This window comes from Dendrobates tinctorius, unplaced genomic scaffold, assembly GCF_039654945.1.
Source record: "Dendrobates tinctorius isolate UK_male_01 unplaced genomic scaffold, ASM3965494v1 ptg000063l, whole genome shotgun sequence".
In the NCBI taxonomy this organism is placed as follows: Eukaryota; Metazoa; Chordata; class Amphibia; order Anura; family Dendrobatidae; genus Dendrobates; species Dendrobates tinctorius.
Genome location: NW_027361731.1, coordinates 28,668,558 through 28,689,561, shown reverse-complemented (window position 1 = coordinate 28,689,561; position 21,004 = coordinate 28,668,558). Strand labels below are relative to the sequence as shown.

Here is a 21,004-nt window from a genome sequence, read left to right as displayed (position 1 = left end):
TACAGGGTAAGGACACTGACACTCGGGGTACAGGGTAAGGACACTGACACTGGGGGAAAAGGATAATGACACTGACACTCGAGGTACAGGATAATGACATTGACACTCGGGGTACAGGATAATGACACTCGGGGTACAGGATAATGACACTGACACTCGGGATACAGGGTAAGGACACTGACACTCGGGGTACAGGATAATGACACTGACACTCGGGGTACAGGAGAATGACACTGACACTCGGGGTACAGGGTAAGGACACTGACACTCGGGGTACAGGATAAGGACACTGACACTCGGGGTACAGGGTAAGGACACTGACACTCGGGGTACAGGGTAAGGACACTGACACTCGGGATACAGGGTAAGGACACTGACACTCGGGGTACAGGGTAAGGACACTGACACTCGGGGTACAGGAGAATGACACTGACACTCGGGGTACAGGATAATGACACTGACACTCGGGGTACAGGATAATGACAATGACACTCTGGGTACAGGATAATGACACTGACTCTCGGGATACAGAATAATGATACTGACACTCGGGGTACAGGATAATGACACTGACACTCGGGGTACAGGGTAAGGACACTGACACTCGAGGTACAGGGTAAGGACACTGACACTCGGGGTACAGGATAATGACACTGATACTCGGGGTACAGGATAATGACACTGATACTCGGGGTACAGGATAATGACACTGATACTCGGGGTACAGGATAATGACACTGACACCCGGGGTACAGGATAATGAAACTAGGGTACAGGATAATGACACTGACACTAGGGTACAGGATAATGACACTGACACTCGGGATACAGGATAATGACACTGACACTCGGGGTACAGGGTAATGACACTGACACTCGGGGTACAGGATAATGACACTGACACTCGGGGTACAGGATAATGACACTGACACTCGGAGTATAGGAAAATGACACTGACACTCGGGGTACAGGATAATGACACTGACACTCGGGGTACAGGATAATGACACTGACACTCGGGGTACAGGATAATGACAATGACACTTGGGGTACAGGATAATGAAACTAGGGTACAGGATAATGACACTGACACTCTGGGTACAGGATAATGACACTGACTCTCGGGATACAGAATAATGATACTGACACTCGGTATACAGGGTAATGGCACTGACACTCGAGGTACAGGGTAAGGACACTGACACTCGAGGTACAGGGTAAGGACACTGACACTCGGGGTACAGGATAATGACACTGATACTCGGGGTACAGGATAATGACACTGATACTCGGGGTACAGGATAATGACACTGATACTCGGGGTACAGGATAATGACACTGACACCCGGGGTACAGGATAATGAAACTAGGGTACAGGATAATGACACTGACACTAGGGTACAGGATAATGACACTGACACTCGGGATACAGGATAATGACACTGACACTCGGGGTACAGGGTAATGACACTGACACTCGGGGTACAGGATAATGACACTGACACTCGGGGTACAGGATAATGACACTGACACTCGGAGTATAGGAAAATGACACTGACACTCGGGGTACAGGATAATGACACTGACACTCGGGGTACAGGATAATGACACTGACACTCGGGGTACAGGATAATGACAATGACACTTGGGGTACAGGATAATGAAACTAGGGTACAGGATAATGACACTGACACTCGGAGTATAGGAAAATGACACTGACACTCGGGGTACAGGGTAATGACACTGACACTCGGGGTACAGGATAATGACACTGACACTCGGGGTACAGGATAATGACACTGACACTCGGGATACAGGATAATGACACTGACACACGGGGTACAGGATAATGGCGCTGACACTCGGGGTACAGGGTAAGGACACTGACACTCGGGGTACAGGGTAAGGACACTGACACTGGGGGAACAGGATAATGACACTGACACTCGAGGTACAGGATAATGACACTGACACTCGGGGTACAGGATAATGACACTCGGGGTACAGGATAATGACACTGACACTCGGGATACAGGGTAAGGACACTGACACTCGGGGTACAGGATAATGACACTGACACTCGGGGTACAGGATAATGACACTGACGCTCGGGGTATAGGGTTAGGACACTGACACTCGGGGTACAGGGTAAGGACACTGATACTCGGGGTACAGGGTAAGGACACTGACACTCGGGGTACAGGATAATGACACTGACACTCGGGATACAGGATAATGACACTGACACTCGGGGTACAGGGTAAGGACACTGACACTCGGGGTACAGGGTAAGGACACTGACACTCGGGATACAGGGTAAGGACACTGACACTCGGGGTACAGGGTAAGGACACTGACACTCGGGGTACAGGAGAATGACACTGACACTCGGGGTACAGGATAATGACACTGACACTCGGGGTACAGGATAATGACACTGACACTCGGGGTACAGGATAATGACACTGACACTCGGGGTACAGGATAATGACAATGACACTCGGGGTACAGAATAATGATACTGACACTCGGGGTACAGGTTAAAGACTATGACACTCGAGGTACAGGGTAATGGCACTGACACTCGGGGTATAGGGTTAGGACACTGACACTCGGGGTACAGGGTAAGGACACTGATACTCGGGGTACAGGGTAAGGACACTGACACTCGGGGTACAGGATAATGACACTGACACTCGGGATACAGGATAATGACACTGACACTCGGGGTACAGGGTAAGGACACTGACACTCGGGGTACAGGGTAAGGACACTGACACTCGGGATACAGGGTAAGGACACTGACACTCGGGGTACAGGGTAAGGACACTGACACTCGGGGTACAGGAGAATGACACTGACACTCGGGGTACAGGATAATGACACTGACACTCGGGGTACAGGATAATGACACTGACACTCGGGGTACAGGATAATGACACTGACACTCGGGGTACAGGATAATGACAATGACACTCGGGGTACAGAATAATGATACTGACACTCGGGGTACAGGTTAAAGACTATGACACTCGAGGTACAGGGTAATGGCACTGACACTCGATGTACAGGGTAAGGACACTGACACTCGAGGTATATGGTAAGGACACTGACACTCGGGGTACAGGATAATGACACTGACACTTGGGGTACAGGATAATGACACTGACACTCGGGGTACAGGATAATGACACTGATCCTCGGGGTACAGGATAATGACACTGACACTCGGGGTACAGGATAATGACACTGACACTCGGGGTACAGGATAATGACACTGACACTCGGGGTACAAGATAATGACACTGACACTCGGGGTACAGGATAATGACACTGACACACGGGTATAGGAAAATGACACTGACACTCGGGGTACAGGATAATGACACTGACACTCGGGGTACAGGATAATGACACTGACAATCGGGGTACAGGTTAATGACACTGACACTCGGGGTACAGGATAATGACACTGACACTCGGGGTACAGGATGACACTGACACTCGGGGTACAGAATAATGACACTGACACTCGTGGTACAGGTTAAAGACACTGACACTCGGGGTACAGGATAATGACACTGACACTCGGGGTACAGAATAATGACACTGACACTCGGGGTACAGGATAATGACACTGACATTCGGGGTACAGGATAATGACAATGACACTCGGGGTACAGGATAATGAAACTGACACTCGGGGTACAGGATAATGACACTGACACTCGGGGTACAGAATAATGACACTGACACTCAGGGTACAGGATAATGACACTGACACTCGGGGTACAGGATAATGACAATGACACTCGGGGTACAGGATAATGAAACTGACACTCGGGGTACAGGATAATGACACTGACACTCGGGGTACAGAATAATGACACTGACACTCGGGGTACAGGATAATGACACTGACACTCGGGGTACAGGATAATGACACTGACACTCGGGGTACAGGATAATGACAATGACACTCGGGGTACAGGATAATGACACTGACACTCGGGGTACAGGATAATGACTGACACTCGGGGTACAGGATAATGACACTGACACTCGGGGTACAGGATAATGAAACTGACACTATGGGTACACAGTAATGACACTGACACTGGGGGTACAGGATATTGACACTGACACTCGGTGTACAGGATAAAGACACTGACACTCGGGGTATATGATAATGACAAAGGGGGACAGGATAATGACACTGACACTCGGGGTACAGGGTAATGACACTGACACTCGGGGTACAGGGTAATGACACTCGGGGTACAGGATAATGACACTGACATTCGGGGTACAGGATAAGGATAATGACACTGACACTCGGGGTACAGGATAATGACACTGACACTCGGGGTACAGGATAATGACACTGACACTGGGGGTACAGGATAATGACACTGACACTCGGGGTGCAGGATAATGACACTGACATTCGGGGTACAGGATAATCACACTGACACTCGGGGTACAGGGTAATGACACTCGGGGTACATGATAATGACACTGACACTCGGGGTACAGGATAATGACACTGACACTCGGGGTACAGGATAATGACACTGACGCTCAGGGTACAGGATAATGACAGTGACACTCGGGGTACAGGATAATGACACTGACACTCGGGGTACAGGGTAATGACACTCGGGGTACAGGATAATGACACTGACAATCGGGTTACAGGATAAGGACACTGACACTCGGGGTACAGGGTAATGACACTGACACTCAGGGTACAGGATAATGACACTGACACTCGGGCTACAGGGTAATGACCCTGACACTCGGGGTACAGGATAATGACACTGACACTCGGGGTACAGGGTAATAATGCTGACACTGGGGGTACAGTATAATGACACTGACACTCGGGGTACAGGATAATGACACTGACACTCGGGGTACAGGATAATGACACTGACACTCGGGGTACAGGATAATGACACTGACACTCGGGGTACAGGATAATGACTGACACTCGGGGTACAGGATAATGACACTGACACTCGGAGTACAGGATAATGAAACTGACACTATGGGTACACAGTAATGACACTGACACTGGGGGTACAGGATAATGACACTGACACTCGGGGTACTGGATAATGACAAAGGGGGACAGGATAATGACACTGACACTCGGGGTACAGGGTAATGACACTGACACTCGGGGTACAGGGTAATGACACTCGGGGTACAGGATAATGACACTGACATTCGGGGTACAGGATAATGACACTGACACTCGGGGTACAGGATAATGACACTGACATTCGGGGTACAGGATAATGACACTGACACTGGGGGTACAGGATAATGACACTGACAGTCGAGGTACAGGATAATGACACTGACTTTCGAGGTACAGGATAATGACACTGACACTCGGGGTACAGGATAATGACACTGACACTCGGGGTTCCAAGATAATGACACTGACACTCGGGATACAGGATAATGACACTGACACTCGGGGTACAAGATAATGACACTGACGCTGGGGGTACAGGATAATGACACTGACACTCGGGGTACAGGATAATGACACTGACACTGAGGGTACAGGATAATGACACTGACACTCGGGGTACAGGATAATGACACTGACACTCGGGGTACAGGATAATGACACTGACACTCGGGGTACAGGATAATGACACTGACACTCGGGGTACAGGATAATGAAACTGACACTGGGGGAACAGGATAATGACACTGACACTCGGTGTACAGGATAAAGACACTGACACTCGGGGTACAGGATAATGACAAAGGGGGACAGGATAATGACACTGACACTCGGGGTACAGGGTAATGACACTGACACTGGGGGAACAGGATAATGACACTGACACTCGGTGTACAGGATAAAGACACTGACACTCGGGGTACAGGATAATGACAAAGGGGGACAGGATAATGACACTGACACTCGGGGTACAGGGTAATGACACTGACACTCGGGGTACAGGGTAATGACACTCGGGGTACAGGATAATGACACTGACATTCGGGGTACAGGATAAGGATAATGACACTGACACTCGGGGTACAGGATAATGACACTGACACTCGGGGTACAGGATAATGACACTGACACTGGGGGTACAGGATAATGACACTGACACTCGGGGTGCAGGATAATGACACTGACATTCGGGGTACAGGATAATCACACTGACACTCGGGGTACAGGGTAATGACACTCGGGGTACAGGATAATGACACTGACACTCGGGGTACAGGATAATGACACTGACACTCAGGGTACAGGATAATGACAGTGACACTCGGGGTACAGGATAATGACACTGACACTCGGGTTACAGGGTAATGACACTCGGGGTACAGGATAATGACACTGACAATCGGGTTACAGGATAAGGACACTGACACTCGGGGTACAGGGTAATGACACTGACACTCAGGGTACAGGATAATGACACTGACACTCGGGCTACAGGGTAATGACCCTGACACTCGGGGTACAGGATAATGACACTGACACTCGGGGTACAGGATAATGACACTGACACTCGGGGTACAGGGTAATAATGCTGACACTGGGGGTACAGTATAATGACACTGACACTCGGGGTACAGGATAATGACACTGACACTCGGGGTACAGGATAATGACACTGACACTCGGGGTACAGGATAATGACACTGACACTCGGGGTACAGGATAATGACTGACACTCGGGGTACAGGATAATGACACTGACACTCGGAGTACAGGATAATGAAACTTACACTATGGGTACACAGTAATGACACTGACACTGGGGGTAGAGGATAATGACACTGACACTCGGGGTACAGGATAATGACAAAGGGGGCAGGATAATGACACTGACACTCGGGGTACAGGGTAATGACACTGACACTCGGGGTACAGGGTAATGACACTCGGGGTACAGGATAATGATACTGACATTCGGGGTACAGGATAATGACACTGACACTCGGGGTACAGGGTAATGACACTGACATTCGGGGTACAGGATAATGACATTGACACTGGGGGTACAGGATAATGACACTGACACTCGAGGTACAGGATAATGACACTGACACTGGGGGTACAGGATAATGACACTGACACTGGCGGTACAGGATAATGACACTGACTTTCGAGGTACAGGATAATGACACTGACACTCGGGGTACAGGATAATGACACTGACACTCGGGGTTCCAAGATAATGACACTGACACTCGGGATACATGATAATGACACTGACACTCGGGGTACAAGATAATGACACTGACGCTGGGGGTACAGGATAATGACACTGACACTCGGGGTACAGGATAATGACACTGACACTGAGGGTACAGGATAATGACACTGACACTCGGGGTACAGGATAATGACACTGACACTCGGGGTACAGGATAATGACGCTGACACTCGGGGTACAGGATAATGACACTGACACTCGGGGTACAGGATAATGACACTGACACTCGGGGTACAGGATAATGACACTGACACTCGGGGTACAGGGTAAGGACACTGACACTCGGGATACAGGGTAAGGACACTGACATTCGGGGTACAGGGTAAGGACACTGACACTAGGGGTACAGGAGAATGACACTGACACTCGGGGTACAGGATAATGACACTGACACTCGGGGTACAGGATAATGACACTGACACTCGGGTTACAGGATAATGACAATGACACTCGGGGTACAGAATAATGATACTGACACTCGGGGTACAGGTTAAAGACAATGACACTCGAGGTACAGGGTAATGGCACTGACACTCGAGGTACAGGGTAAGGACACTGACACTCGAGGTACAGGGTAAGGACACTGACACTCGGGGTACAGGATAATGACACTGACACTCGGGGTACAGGATAATGACACTGACACTAGGGGTACAGGATAATGACACTGACAATCGTGGTACAGGTTAATGACACTGACGCTCGGGGTACAGGGTAAGGACACTGACACTCGGGGTACAGGGTAAGGACACTGACACTCGGGGTACAGGGTAAGGACACTTACACTCGGGGTACAGGGTAAGGACACTGACACTCGGGGTACAGGGTAATGACACTGACACTCGCGGTACAGGGTAAGGACACTGACACTCGGGATACAGGATAATGACACTGACACTCGGGGTACAGGGTAAGGACACTGACATTCGGGGTACAGGGTAAGGACACTGACACTCGGGATACAGGGTAAGGACACTGACACTCGGGGTACAGGATAATGACACTGACACTCGGGGTACAGGAGAATGACACTGACACTCGGGGTACTGGGTAATGACACTGACACTCAGGGTACAGGATAATGACACTGACACTCGCGGTACAGGGTAATGACACTGACACTCGGGGTACAGGGTAATGACACTCGGGGTACAGGATACTGACACTGACAATCGGGTTACAGGATAATGACACTGACACTCGGGGTACAGGGTAATGACGCTGACACTCGGGGTACAGGATAATGACTCTGACACTTGGGGTACAGGATAATGACACTGACACTCGGGGTACAGGGTAATGACGCTGACACTCGGGGTACAGGATAATGACGCTGACACTCGGGGTACAGGATAATGACACTGACACTCGGGGTACAGGGTAATGATGCTGACACTGGGGGTACAGTATAATGATACTGACACTCGGGGTACCGGATAATGACACTGACACTCGGGGTACAGGGTAATGACAATGACACTCGGGGTACAGGATACTGACACTGACAATCAGGTTACAGGATAATGACGCTGACACTCGGGGTTCAGGATAATGACACTGACACTCGGGGTACAGGATAATGACACTGACACTCGGGGTACAGGATAAGGACACTGACACTCGGGGTACAGGGTAAGGACACTGACACTCGGGGTACAGGGTAAGGACACTGACACTGGGGGAACAGGATAATGACACTGACACTCGAGGTACAGGATAATGACACTGACACTCGGGGTACAGGATAATGACACTCGGGGTACAGGATAATGACACTGACACTCGGGATACAGGGTAAGGACACTGACACTCGGAGTACAGGATAATGACACTGACACTCGGTGTACAGGAGAATGACAGTGACACTCGGGGTACAGGATAATGACACTGACACTCGGGGTACAGGGTTAGGACACTGACACTCGGGGTACAGGGTAAGGACACTGATACTCGGGGTACAGGGTAAGGACACTGACACTCGGGGTACAGGGTAAGGACACTGACACTCGGGGTACAGGATAATGACACTGACACTCGGGATACAGGATAATGACACTGACACTCGGGGTACAGGGTAAGGACACTGACACTCGGGGTACAGGGTAAGGACACTGACACTCGGGATACAGGGTAAGGACACTGACACTCGGGGTACAGGGTAAGGACAGTGACACTCGGGGTACAGGAGAATGACACTGACACTCGGGGTACAGGATAATGACACTGACACTCGGGGTACAGGATAATGACACTGACACTCGGGGTACAGGATAATGACAATGACACTCGGGGTACAGAATAATGATACTGACACTCGGGGTACAGGTTAAAGACTATGACACTCGAGGTACAGGGTAATGGCACTGACACTCGAGGTACAGGGTAAGGACACTGACACTCGAGGTACAGGATAATGACACTGACAATCGGGGTACAGGTTAATGACACTGACACTCGGGGTACAGGATAATGACACTGACACTCGGGGTACAGGATGACACTGACACTCGGGGTATAGGAAAATGACACTGACACTCGGGGTACAGGATAATGACACTGACAATCGGGGTACAGGTTAATGACACTGACACTCGGGATACAGGATAATGACACTGATACTCGGGGTACAGGGTAATGACACTGACACTAGGGGTACAGGATAATGACACCGACACTCCGGGTACAGGATAATGATAGTTACACTCGGGGTACAGGATAATGACACTGATCCTCGGGGTACAGGATAATGACACTGACACTCGGGGTACAGGATAATGACACTGACACTCGGGGTACAGGATAATGTCACTGACACTCGGGGTACAGGATAATGACACTGACAATCGGGGTACAGGTTAATGACACTGACACTCGGGGTACAGGATAATGACACTGACACTCGGGGTACAGGTTAAAGACACTGACACTCGGGGTACAGGATAATGACACTGACACTCAGGGTACAGAATAATGACACTGACACTCGGGGTACAGGATAATGACACTGACACTCGGGGTACAGGATAATGACAATGACACTCGGGGTACAGGATAATGAAACTGACACTCGGGGTACAGGATAATGACACTGACACTCGGGGTACAGAATAATGACACTGACACTCGGGGTACAGGTTAAAGACACTGACACTCGGGGTACAGGATAATGACACTGACACTCGGGGTACAGAATAATGACACTGACACTCGGGGTACAGGATAATGACACTGACACTCGGGGTACAGGATAATGACAATGACACTCGGGGTACAGGATAATGAAACTGACACTCGGGGTACAGAATAATGACACTGACACTCGGGGTACAGGATAATGACATTGACACTCGGGGTACAGGATAATGACACTGACACTCGGGGTACAGGATAATGACACTGACACTCGGGGTACAGGATAATGACAATGACACTCGGGGTACAGGATAATGACACTGACACTCGGGGTACAGGATAATGACTGACACTCGGGGTACAGGATAATGACACTGACACTCGGGGTACAGGATAATGAAACTGACACTATGGGTACACAGTAATGACACTGACACTGGGGGTACAGGATAATGACACTGACACTCGGGGTACAGGATAAAGACACTGACACTCGGGGTACAGGATAATGACAAAGGGGGACAGGATAATGACACTGACACTCGAGGTACAGGGTAATGACACTCGGGGTACAGGATAATGACACTGACATTCGTAGTACAGGATAAGGATAATGACACTGACACTCGGGGTACAGGATAATGACACTGACACTGGGGGTACAGGATAATGACACTGACACTCGGGGTGCAGGATAATGACACTGACACTCGCGGTACAGGATAATCACACTGACACTCGGGGTACAGGGTAATGACACTCGGGGTACAGGATAATGACACTGACACTCGGGGTACAGGATAATGACACTGACACTCGGGGTACAGGTTAAAGACACTGACACTCGGGGTACAGGATAATGACACTGACACTCAGGGTACAGAATAATGACACTGACACTCGGGGTACAGGATAATGACACTGACACTCGGGGTACAGGATAATGACAATGACACTCGGGGTACAGGATAATGAAACTGACACTCGGGGTACAGGATAATGACACTGACACTCGGGGTACAGAATAATGACACTGACACTCGGGGTACAGGTTAAAGACACTGACACTCGGGGTACAGGATAATGACACTGACACTCGGGGTACAGAATAATGACACTGACACTCGGGGTACAGGATAATGACACTGACACTCGGGGTACAGGATAATGACACTGACACTCGGGGTACAGGATAATGAAACTGACACTCGGGGTACAGAATAATGACACTGACACTCGGGGTACAGGATAATGACATTGACACTCGGGGTACAGGATAATGACACTGACACTCGGGGTACAGGATAATGACACTGACACTCGGGGTACAGGATAATGACAATGACACTCGGGGTACAGGATAATGACACTGACACTCGGGGTACAGGATAATGACTGACACTCGGGGTACAGGATAATGACACTGACACTCGGGGTACAGGATAATGAAACTGACACTATGGGTACACAGTAATGACACTGACACTGGGGGTACAGGATAATGACACTGACACTCGGGGTACAGGATAAAGACACTGACACTCGGGGTACAGGATAATGACAAAGGGGGACAGGATAATGACACTGACACTCGAGGTACAGGGTAATGACACTCGGGGTACAGGATAATGACACTGACACTCGGGGTACAGGATAATGACACTGACACTCGGGGTACAGGATAATGACACTGACACTCGGGGTACAGGATAATGAAACTGACACTCGGGGTACAGAATAATGACACTGACACTCGGGGTACAGGATAATGACATTGACACTCGGGGTACAGGATAATGACACTGACACTCGGGGTACAGGATAATGACACTGACACTCGGGGTACAGGATAATGACAATGACACTCGGGGTACAGGATAATGACACTGACACTCGGGGTACAGGATAATGACTGACACTCGGGGTACAGGATAATGACACTGACACTCGGGGTACAGGATAATGAAACTGACACTATGGGTACACAGTAATGACACTGACACTGGGGGTACAGGATAATGACACTGACACTCGGGGTACAGGATAAAGACACTGACACTCGGGGTACAGGATAATGACAAAGGGGGACAGGATAATGACACTGACACTCGAGGTACAGGGTAATGACACTCGGGGTACAGAATAATGACACTGACACTCGGGGTACAGGATAATGACACTGACACTCGGGGTACAGGATAATGAAACTGACACTCGGGGTACAGAATAATGACACTGACACTCGGGGTACAGGATAATGACATTGACACTCGGGGTACAGGATAATGACACTGACACTCGGGGTACAGGATAATGACACTGACACTCGGGGTACAGGATAATGACAATGACACTCGGGGTACAGGATAATGACACTGACACTCGGGGTACAGGATAATGACTGACACTCGGGGTACAGGATAATGACACTGACACTCGGGGTACAGGATAATGAAACTGACACTATGGGTACACAGTAATGACACTGACACTGGGGGTACAGGATAATGACACTGACACTCGGGGTACAGGATAAAGACACTGACACTCGGGGTACAGGATAATGACAAAGGGGGACAGGATAATGACACTGACACTCGAGGTACAGGGTAATGACACTCGGGGTACAGGATAATGACACTGACATTCGTAGTACAGGATAAGGATAATGACACTGACACTCGGGGTACAGGATAATGACACTGACACTGGGGGTACAGGATAATGACACTGACACTGGGGGTACAAGATAATGACACTGATGCTGGGGGTACAGGATAATGACACTGACACTGGGGGTACAGGATAATGACACTGACACTGGGGGTACAGGATAATGACACTGACACTGGGGGTACAGGATAATGACACTGACATTAGGGGTACAGGATACTGGCACTGACACTGGGGGTACAGGTTAATGGCAATGACTCTCAGGGTACAGGATACTGGCAGTGACACTCAGGGTGCAGGATACCGGCACTGACACTGGGGGTAAAGGTAATTACACTGACATTGGGGGTACAGGATACTGGCACTGAAACTCAGGGTACGGGAGCATTGATCTTACAGGTGACACATTATATCATGCTCTTGTAGCTTTTTATATATATTTGCAGTGTTCTAGAACATTCTCCCGTGCATGAGATATTGATCGGCGTCTCACATCGGGGGAGGAGATGATTAATGTTCTTTTTCCACTGTCCCCAATCTGTCGGGAAACATCACACCGTGATCCCGGGACGTCACATCGGATCTTCTTCTGTAAGATTCAATACAGAAAAGCTACCAGGCCTATAGAGATTCTAGAGAAAGGGGTGAAGACTTAAATAGGGAGTGGGGATCGCACAGAGTATAATTAGGGTGGGGGACGAGGTCGTGGTGCACTTCAGATACCATATAGTCAGCATTTCATGTAGTGATACAATGTGTCCTCAGGGTTCAGCTTTCTTCTATCTTCTGCTCTGGTTCTGGTGGAGCTCCAGGCTCTGAGCTCAGCGAGTTGCAGGCGACTTTTTCACCCCCTCCTTAAAAAATGATGATCATGGATCACGTGATCCAACTTGATTTGAAAAAATTGCCATCATGGGTGTCCATTGTTGGGGAAAGCCAGAAGAGGCGTCCAAACCAGGCAAATTCAATTCGGAGTTAATATATGAGTTCTAAAAAGTCATAAGTCAAAGAGAGACAAAAAAACACTAAATGATTCAAGGGGTTGAAGATGTTTTCGAGTTCCCGAATGTTTCCATTTTATCTGTATTCATTAATGAGGAAATCTGTCAAGTGGGGTATGAAAAATAACTTGCCTAAGTTAGGAGATTGTATAGATATTTTAAGAAAAAAAGGTAGGGAAAGCTACATGTTATATTGGCATACACCTACAGGTTCTAAGGAAGCTTAGTTACTTAGCAAATTGGTGCTAAGGTAAGGCTTGAATTCCACAGTTTTGTTAGAAAGGGACAGGAAACAGACACAGTAATAAGACACCTGAAATAAAGACCTCAGATTATGGGTGGTGCTTTTTTTTTTTTACACATTTTAAAAGTTTACACCCACAGGTTCTAAGGGAGGTTATTGCAGTAACTTTAAAGATTCCTCTAGATCAGTGTTTCCCAAACTCCAGTCCTCACAGCCCCCAACATGTCATGTTTTCAGGATTTCCTTAGTATTTCACAGGTGATGGAAGCATCATCAAGGCTTCAGGAATTCTCTCACATGTGTAACACTATGGAAATCCTGAAAACATGACCTGTTGGAGTCCACGAGGACTGGAATTTGGGAACCGCTGCTCTAGATCAAGCACAAATTAGTGCTAAGTAAAGGCTGGGATTCCACAGTTTTGTTAGAAATGGACAGACAGATCATGGTTGGTGATTTTCTAAACACATTTTAAAGGCTTACACCCACAGGCTCTAAGGGAGTTAAGAGCAGTAAAATATCGTACTTCTTACATTTGTGAAGCAAAAATTATTAGAGCTAAGAAAAGGCTGAAATTAATTATGACTTGGATAATATAAGTTTTTATATTAGAAATGAACATGAAATAGATAATGTTATAGGGTTCTCTTTTCCTTTCCCCCATTAAATACTAATTTTGTTCCATAACCTTTTTAAGGATTATTTTCCTTTATTTTTAGTACTTAAAAATAATCCGCCATGTTTTTCCTTTTCCTTTGGATGTCAGTGCATTTTTAGTAATTTGCACTTGAGGAAAAGAATCCACCATGTTAAGATTTAGATTTTCCTTTTTTCGAATTGTTTTTATTAATTTTGCATCATAAAAGTAATAATAATAAAATAATAATCTACAGCCCATGTGTTTTCACTTCTACACAGAAAAGAAAAAGACTTCAACAAAACAAAAAAGTAAATTAAAAAAATTAACTTTTGGAAATGTTTGAATTGTTTTGAGTTTGCATTTTTGCTCATGTCTCCAGTATCTTCCTTCTGTCCTGTTCCATGGTCCACATAGAATAAGCTAATGGCGTGACCTTCAGAACATAAGAAGACTACCGATACAATCCATGGATTATTTATTGACCTAATTACGTTCCAGTGAACTCAACGTCACGGGACACAAGTTGTACAAGAAGTTTAAGAAGGACAAGTGTGTCAGATGAGTCTGTCTTCTTGTTTTCAGTGGTGGTCATGATGACATGGTCATGATGGTGCAGACAGTCTTTGATATGCGGAGATGGACTCGGGCTCAGTGGTCGCTATTTATGTTATTTTATTTTTTCCTTGACTTTTTGAGGTTCATATTGGATCAGGCGCAGGATTTCTTTATTATTCATGATTCCCTGAATAAATTCTCCTTCCGTGATTCTATCTGGAAATAGAAAATCCACAGGTGATCTGAATGGGTCATCTACAAGGCCGATAGAGCCAATGGTCAAACAAACTGGTCTAGTAGATTAAACTGCAAACTTACTACAAAGTGTGAAGAATAGACATGAGCGAAGTCATTCGTAGCTCCAGCAGCCACCTCAGTATTCTGTGGTCACTGGACGGCAGCGCTCCAAACTGCTAACATTCTAGGTGCCGCTTCTGATTTGTAGGCCTGGAACAATGTTATGTTGGATCATTCCATAACGATGAAGTCTCATCAGGCCTACAAATCAGAAGAGGCGTTGGGACTCCAGCAGGTAGGAGGTGATTTGTTGGGCTCCTGTCTGGTGGCCATAGAATACTGATGGCTCGAATTTATTATCTCATCCCTAATTTACAAACATCATTGTAGACCACTAGAAGGGACAATTCCTCACATATGAAGATCCAATTGGTGGATCTTGAGATTTCCTATAGAGAAGATATGGAACGATGAGGTCAGACTATAGGGAGGACACGTGAGACATGTCCTTGTACCCTCCACCATCTTTGGTACGTTCAGCCATGTTATTGGTGTCTATTCGATGATCCTATGCTTCTGACAAGACGTGAAGAAACATATATATCACTGTCTCTTAACATTCAATGGAGTCACTGGCTCTTCATAACTCCAGTAGACTTCAACAGGGGTGGCAACCACATGTATGCCCTCCCATAGCAGAAATATACGGGTCAGAAGGCTTCCAAATCCCAGAGATAGGATGAGTTCTTCCAACAATTTTTCTTACTGGATGGTGACCATTAATTGTAATATTATCGGTGAGATGATGTCAACAACTTCTGCGCTCTGCATAGGCAGCAACAGAAATGATAAAGGGAACTTAATTATACTAAAAGATTTGTCATCTTGCCAAACACTCACTGCGCTACTCCAATAAGAATTGGCCGAGTGCAGTAGAGTCCAAGCTCACTTGACAATGGGGGCAGATAAGAAGGTGGACATTTTGCACTACCATAAAATTTGGCACCCGGGGCAACTGACCAGTGGCTTTCTCACCCACACTATGCTCCTGCCTCATGGGTCTGTTAACCTTAGGCTGGGTTCACATTGCCTACTGTCAGTGGTTCCATCGAAGCTTACATGTGAAACCCTGGAAAACGGTATTCGAATGTTTGAGCCAATCGGTCCATTGACTGTATGATGCCAACAGTCACCATCTGCTCTGTCGGAAATCCTTTTTGGCCACATCCACCTACTTGGGGTAGACTCTAAGACTCAATCATCTACATATTGGAGCCCACCCCAATAGCACAAATGTCCAAATCCTAGAGTTTCATATATAAGTCTCAACAGAGCCATTGACCATAGACTAAAACGCAATGTCAACCACAGGCCCAATGTTCAAGATTGAAATTCTTTGGATGATACACAAAAGGTACCATTTTAGAGAAATATCCACTGTGGGATACCAATGGTGGACATCCCATTTTCTTGCCACAACTATTGATGATTTTTGTGGTCAACTCTACTCCGGGAAGATCCAGCTAATCAGCCAATTATGGAAAAGTGAGGTGTGACCTAATGGAAGTCTACTTGTCGATGGACCTTTGACCTCTACTGTTGATGGCCAAAGCCCAGGAAGCTTTGATGGCTCATACATTGAAGATGCCCACTGTTATGGGATGTTGTGGTTGTGTCTACCATCGGGAAACCCACCAGGCAGCCTTGTTCATTCATGACTGACCTCCTTAATGTAGGTTGGGATGTTCTGAACAGTTTGTGGACAATTAAGACTTCTATAGACTTTATGGATTGTAACATAGATAAGTCAAGTGAATAAAAGCTTGAAAAAATATTGTGTCACGTGACCTCAAAAGTGACGAGCTTCTATGGGATGTGACTACATATAAGTGAAAATTACCAGCATCTTTTTTGCCAAAGTAGTCCCATATTTTATTGGTTCTCCTGTCCGGAGTGTTTTCATCATCCGGTAGACATTTTTGGTCTTCAGCAGTAATCATTTTGAATATTGCCTGAGAAAAAAAGCAAAACATTTTTTAAAATTTTCTCTAAACATGGAAATTCCAAAGTGTTTTTGAAAAGTTTGTGTTAAACTCTTAAGATCTCTTAAAAATCAAGAACTTGTTTGATTATTTTTAGAAGATAATTATGTGAAGAAAAAATGAAAATGTATTTTTTTATTTAAAAAACTAAAATAAAAAATAGGATACGGAATAGAAGTTATGTTTTACTTGAAACTAAAGAAAAATAAAATGAAAAAGAAACAAAATATAAAATAATATGATCAACATCAATAATATAAAAAATGTCACAAAGCCGAAAAATAAACTCAGTTAAGTTAACTAACGTTAGCATTGATCGTCAATCTAACAGATACATTTGTACTTCAGAACAAAGTAATGAACATTTACTAAAACATCAGAGTTGATTAATAATGGAAGAATTTTGTAATTTCTTTATTATTTTAATTTATAGAAATTTGATTTTTTTTTATTTCTATAAATATTCATTAATATTTTATCCTTTTTAATTAAGTCTGTCAAAATGAGCAATGAACTTAAGGAACAATTAATGAGCGATAAATCTCTGCCATCCAATCATTTTATGAAAAAATAACATTGTAAAAAAAGAAAAATAAAATTTGCCAAATTTACTGTTTCATATAAATAAAAATTAATTTTGAGTATTTTTTTTATTTTCTATTAACCTTTAAAAAAATAATCAAATGAACTGTTTTATATAAATTAATATTGAGTATTTTAAGAGTTTTTCATAAAACAACTCTAAGTTAAAGAATGACGTAGAGCTGTCAGAAAGAAAACTCAAAGAGTTCCCGAAATTTCTGCTTAACTGTAATAGAGGATTATGTAACTTGGACCCTTAATTATTTCTTAACATTTATAAAATTTACATTTGTTATAAATTTGTCTTCAACATTTTATTTCACGATTTTGAAGATCTTCATTTTTCAAAAGTCTATGTAAAATTCTAAATTTTTTTTTTACCAAAATATTAAATTTTACCAAATTAGACAGATATGCGTTTTGGCTAATTTAACTCTAAACACATAAGATCTTACAATACTATGAGCCCCAAATATTGAGCAATTCTCATTCCAGGCCCTTTATTTTCTTAATTTGACATTTTTGGGTCTTCGGGGTCTACCGAACTGGAGGTGTTCTTATGGTACTAAGAGATTAATTAATACCGTACCGTTATGATTTCAAGAACTTCTTGCTTATTGATGGTCCCATTTCCGTCCACGTCATATAAGGAGAAAGCCCACTCTAATTTTTGGTCAGTCTTCCCAGAAGAGGTCATATGAAGAGCGATCATATATTCCTTAAAGTCCAAGGTGCCGTCGTTGTTGGCATCGAAGCTTCTGAAGACGTGTTGGGCATACGCTTTTGGATCAGCGTCGGGAAAGAACTTTGAGTAGATAGTTTCAAACTGAGTTTTGGAGATCCTTCCACTTGGACACTCCTTCAGGAAGGACTGATACCATGTACTCAACTCCTCCTGGGTAAATTTGGTGTTCAACTGAAGTTCTTCCAGAATCTCCTTTGATAGGGCACCACTTTTGCTATTGCCCATAATGAAGGAAGAAGGATCTTGAACTTTACTATTGTCCTACAACGCTAAAACTCAAGGAGGTAATGAGTAGAAGATTTGCCTCCCTGTAAATCCAGATAAGACTTGATAGGATTACTGCGGTTTAAGCGTCATGCAGACAATGGTGTGGCTTCAGAACTACAATTAATTTAATTGAAAAAGCAGTCTAACCTCATGGTACGCGTCTTACCCACTAATGATACTATGAAGTCAATAAGTGAGATGCCTTGGCTATAATGGTTTATTGAGTCTGAAGCCATTGAGGGAATCTGACTTTACGACAGGCTTTTCTTCCCTGGGAGAGTGAGTAATGCCATATTAACTGCTATAAACAACCTGTCTATTGCCATATATGTAATTAAAGAGGATGGATTAGGTGCCACCAGCAATGGTGAAGTGAACGCAACCAACCTCAACATTAATTGTATAGGTGTACTGTAGGGAAGCTGGTCACAGTTAGGTGGTATCAGCATCTCGTGAAGTCCATGAATTCATGACACAGTCGTTGTAGTACGTCGGACTGCCAGTCTACGCTCTGTGGCAGCCCGACATACTACAGTGATTCCGCCAGGTCACGCAGACTGCCGGTCATGGTGCTCCATGAGACCCAAGTGGTTGTGAACAGATGTAACCTCACTAACATCACTGATGTCACATCAGTTCATAACCGGCCGGTGTCACAGAGCAGAGTACCCGGCAGTGGCGGCTGCGGAATTCAATGGAGCATTGTTACAACTCTTCAGACGGCATGGGACATTGTGGGATCGTTGGACTACTTCATGACATTTTTTTTTATAAATGGGAGGGCAAGGGCATTTGTCGGGGAGTGTTTTTGTGAATAAACAATTTTTTGTGTGGTATATTCCCTTTTTCTTACTGGGTCAGTAATGGGGGTGGCTGACAGACACCTCTCCTTTACAAACCCCAGAGGTTGTTACCAGCTATGATTTTTGACAAATCACAGCTGTCATCTGTCACGCTGTGACGGTCTTTGGTAATGAAGGAGGGCATCAAACTGTCCCTGAAACTGAGAACCCAACTATCCCTGTTTCGGGGGTACTCTTGAAGGTAGAGAGGCCCGAGTCTCTGACCATACTATGCTCCTGTTAAACCCTGATCTGTCCCCGACCCTGACCCCATGAGGCCTGGGAAAGAAATGTAAGATAAACAAGACAAAAGACAAAAAAAATGGATAACAGAAAGTAACAAACATACAAACACCCACCAAAGGTAAAAAGGTATACATGGAAGGATAGGAATATACCAACCAAATGGGAATAGGACAATGGGGAAAGCATACACCCAAAAACAACACGCAACAGTCTCCAGTAGCAACAACAAACTCCTATTCAGCACAGCGTCTGAAAGGATCATGGAAGCAAAGCTTTCACTAGCAATACAGAGAAAGGTTTTATAGGGAGAGGTAATGACCAGATCAGAAGCAGCTGAAAATGGAGCTGCAAGTTTCTGACCAGAATAGAAATGTTCGTTAACCTCTTCAGCACCAAAGGAAACCAAATCCATTTAATATGCGACACAAACACACAGGCTAACTGGAAGATCTTCAATTTATAATACATAGTGATCTTCTAATCCCAGATCTCCCAGGAGGACATGACACACTCGTGACATCAGCAGCACAAATTTC

General features: G+C 45.6%; 1 protein-coding gene and 1 long non-coding RNA gene across 2 annotated transcripts in view; one reads left to right on the top strand and one right to left on the bottom strand.

Moving 5' to 3' along the window:
- Positions 1-21,004, top strand: part of LOC141094054 (uncharacterized) — a 132,096-nt gene that overhangs the window by 110,118 nt on the left and 974 nt on the right. The gene's annotated exons all lie outside the window — the stretch shown is intronic.
- Positions 15,414-19,353, bottom strand: RCVRN (recoverin). The gene is made up of 3 exons (XM_073580196.1): positions 18,958-19,353; positions 17,645-17,756; positions 15,414-15,723 (listed from the first exon to the last, which is right to left on the bottom strand). Exons 1-3 carry the CDS (start codon positions 19,336-19,338, stop codon positions 15,620-15,622), a joined length of 597 nt encoding a protein of 198 aa, XP_073436297.1. The 5' UTR covers positions 19,339-19,353; the 3' UTR covers positions 15,414-15,619.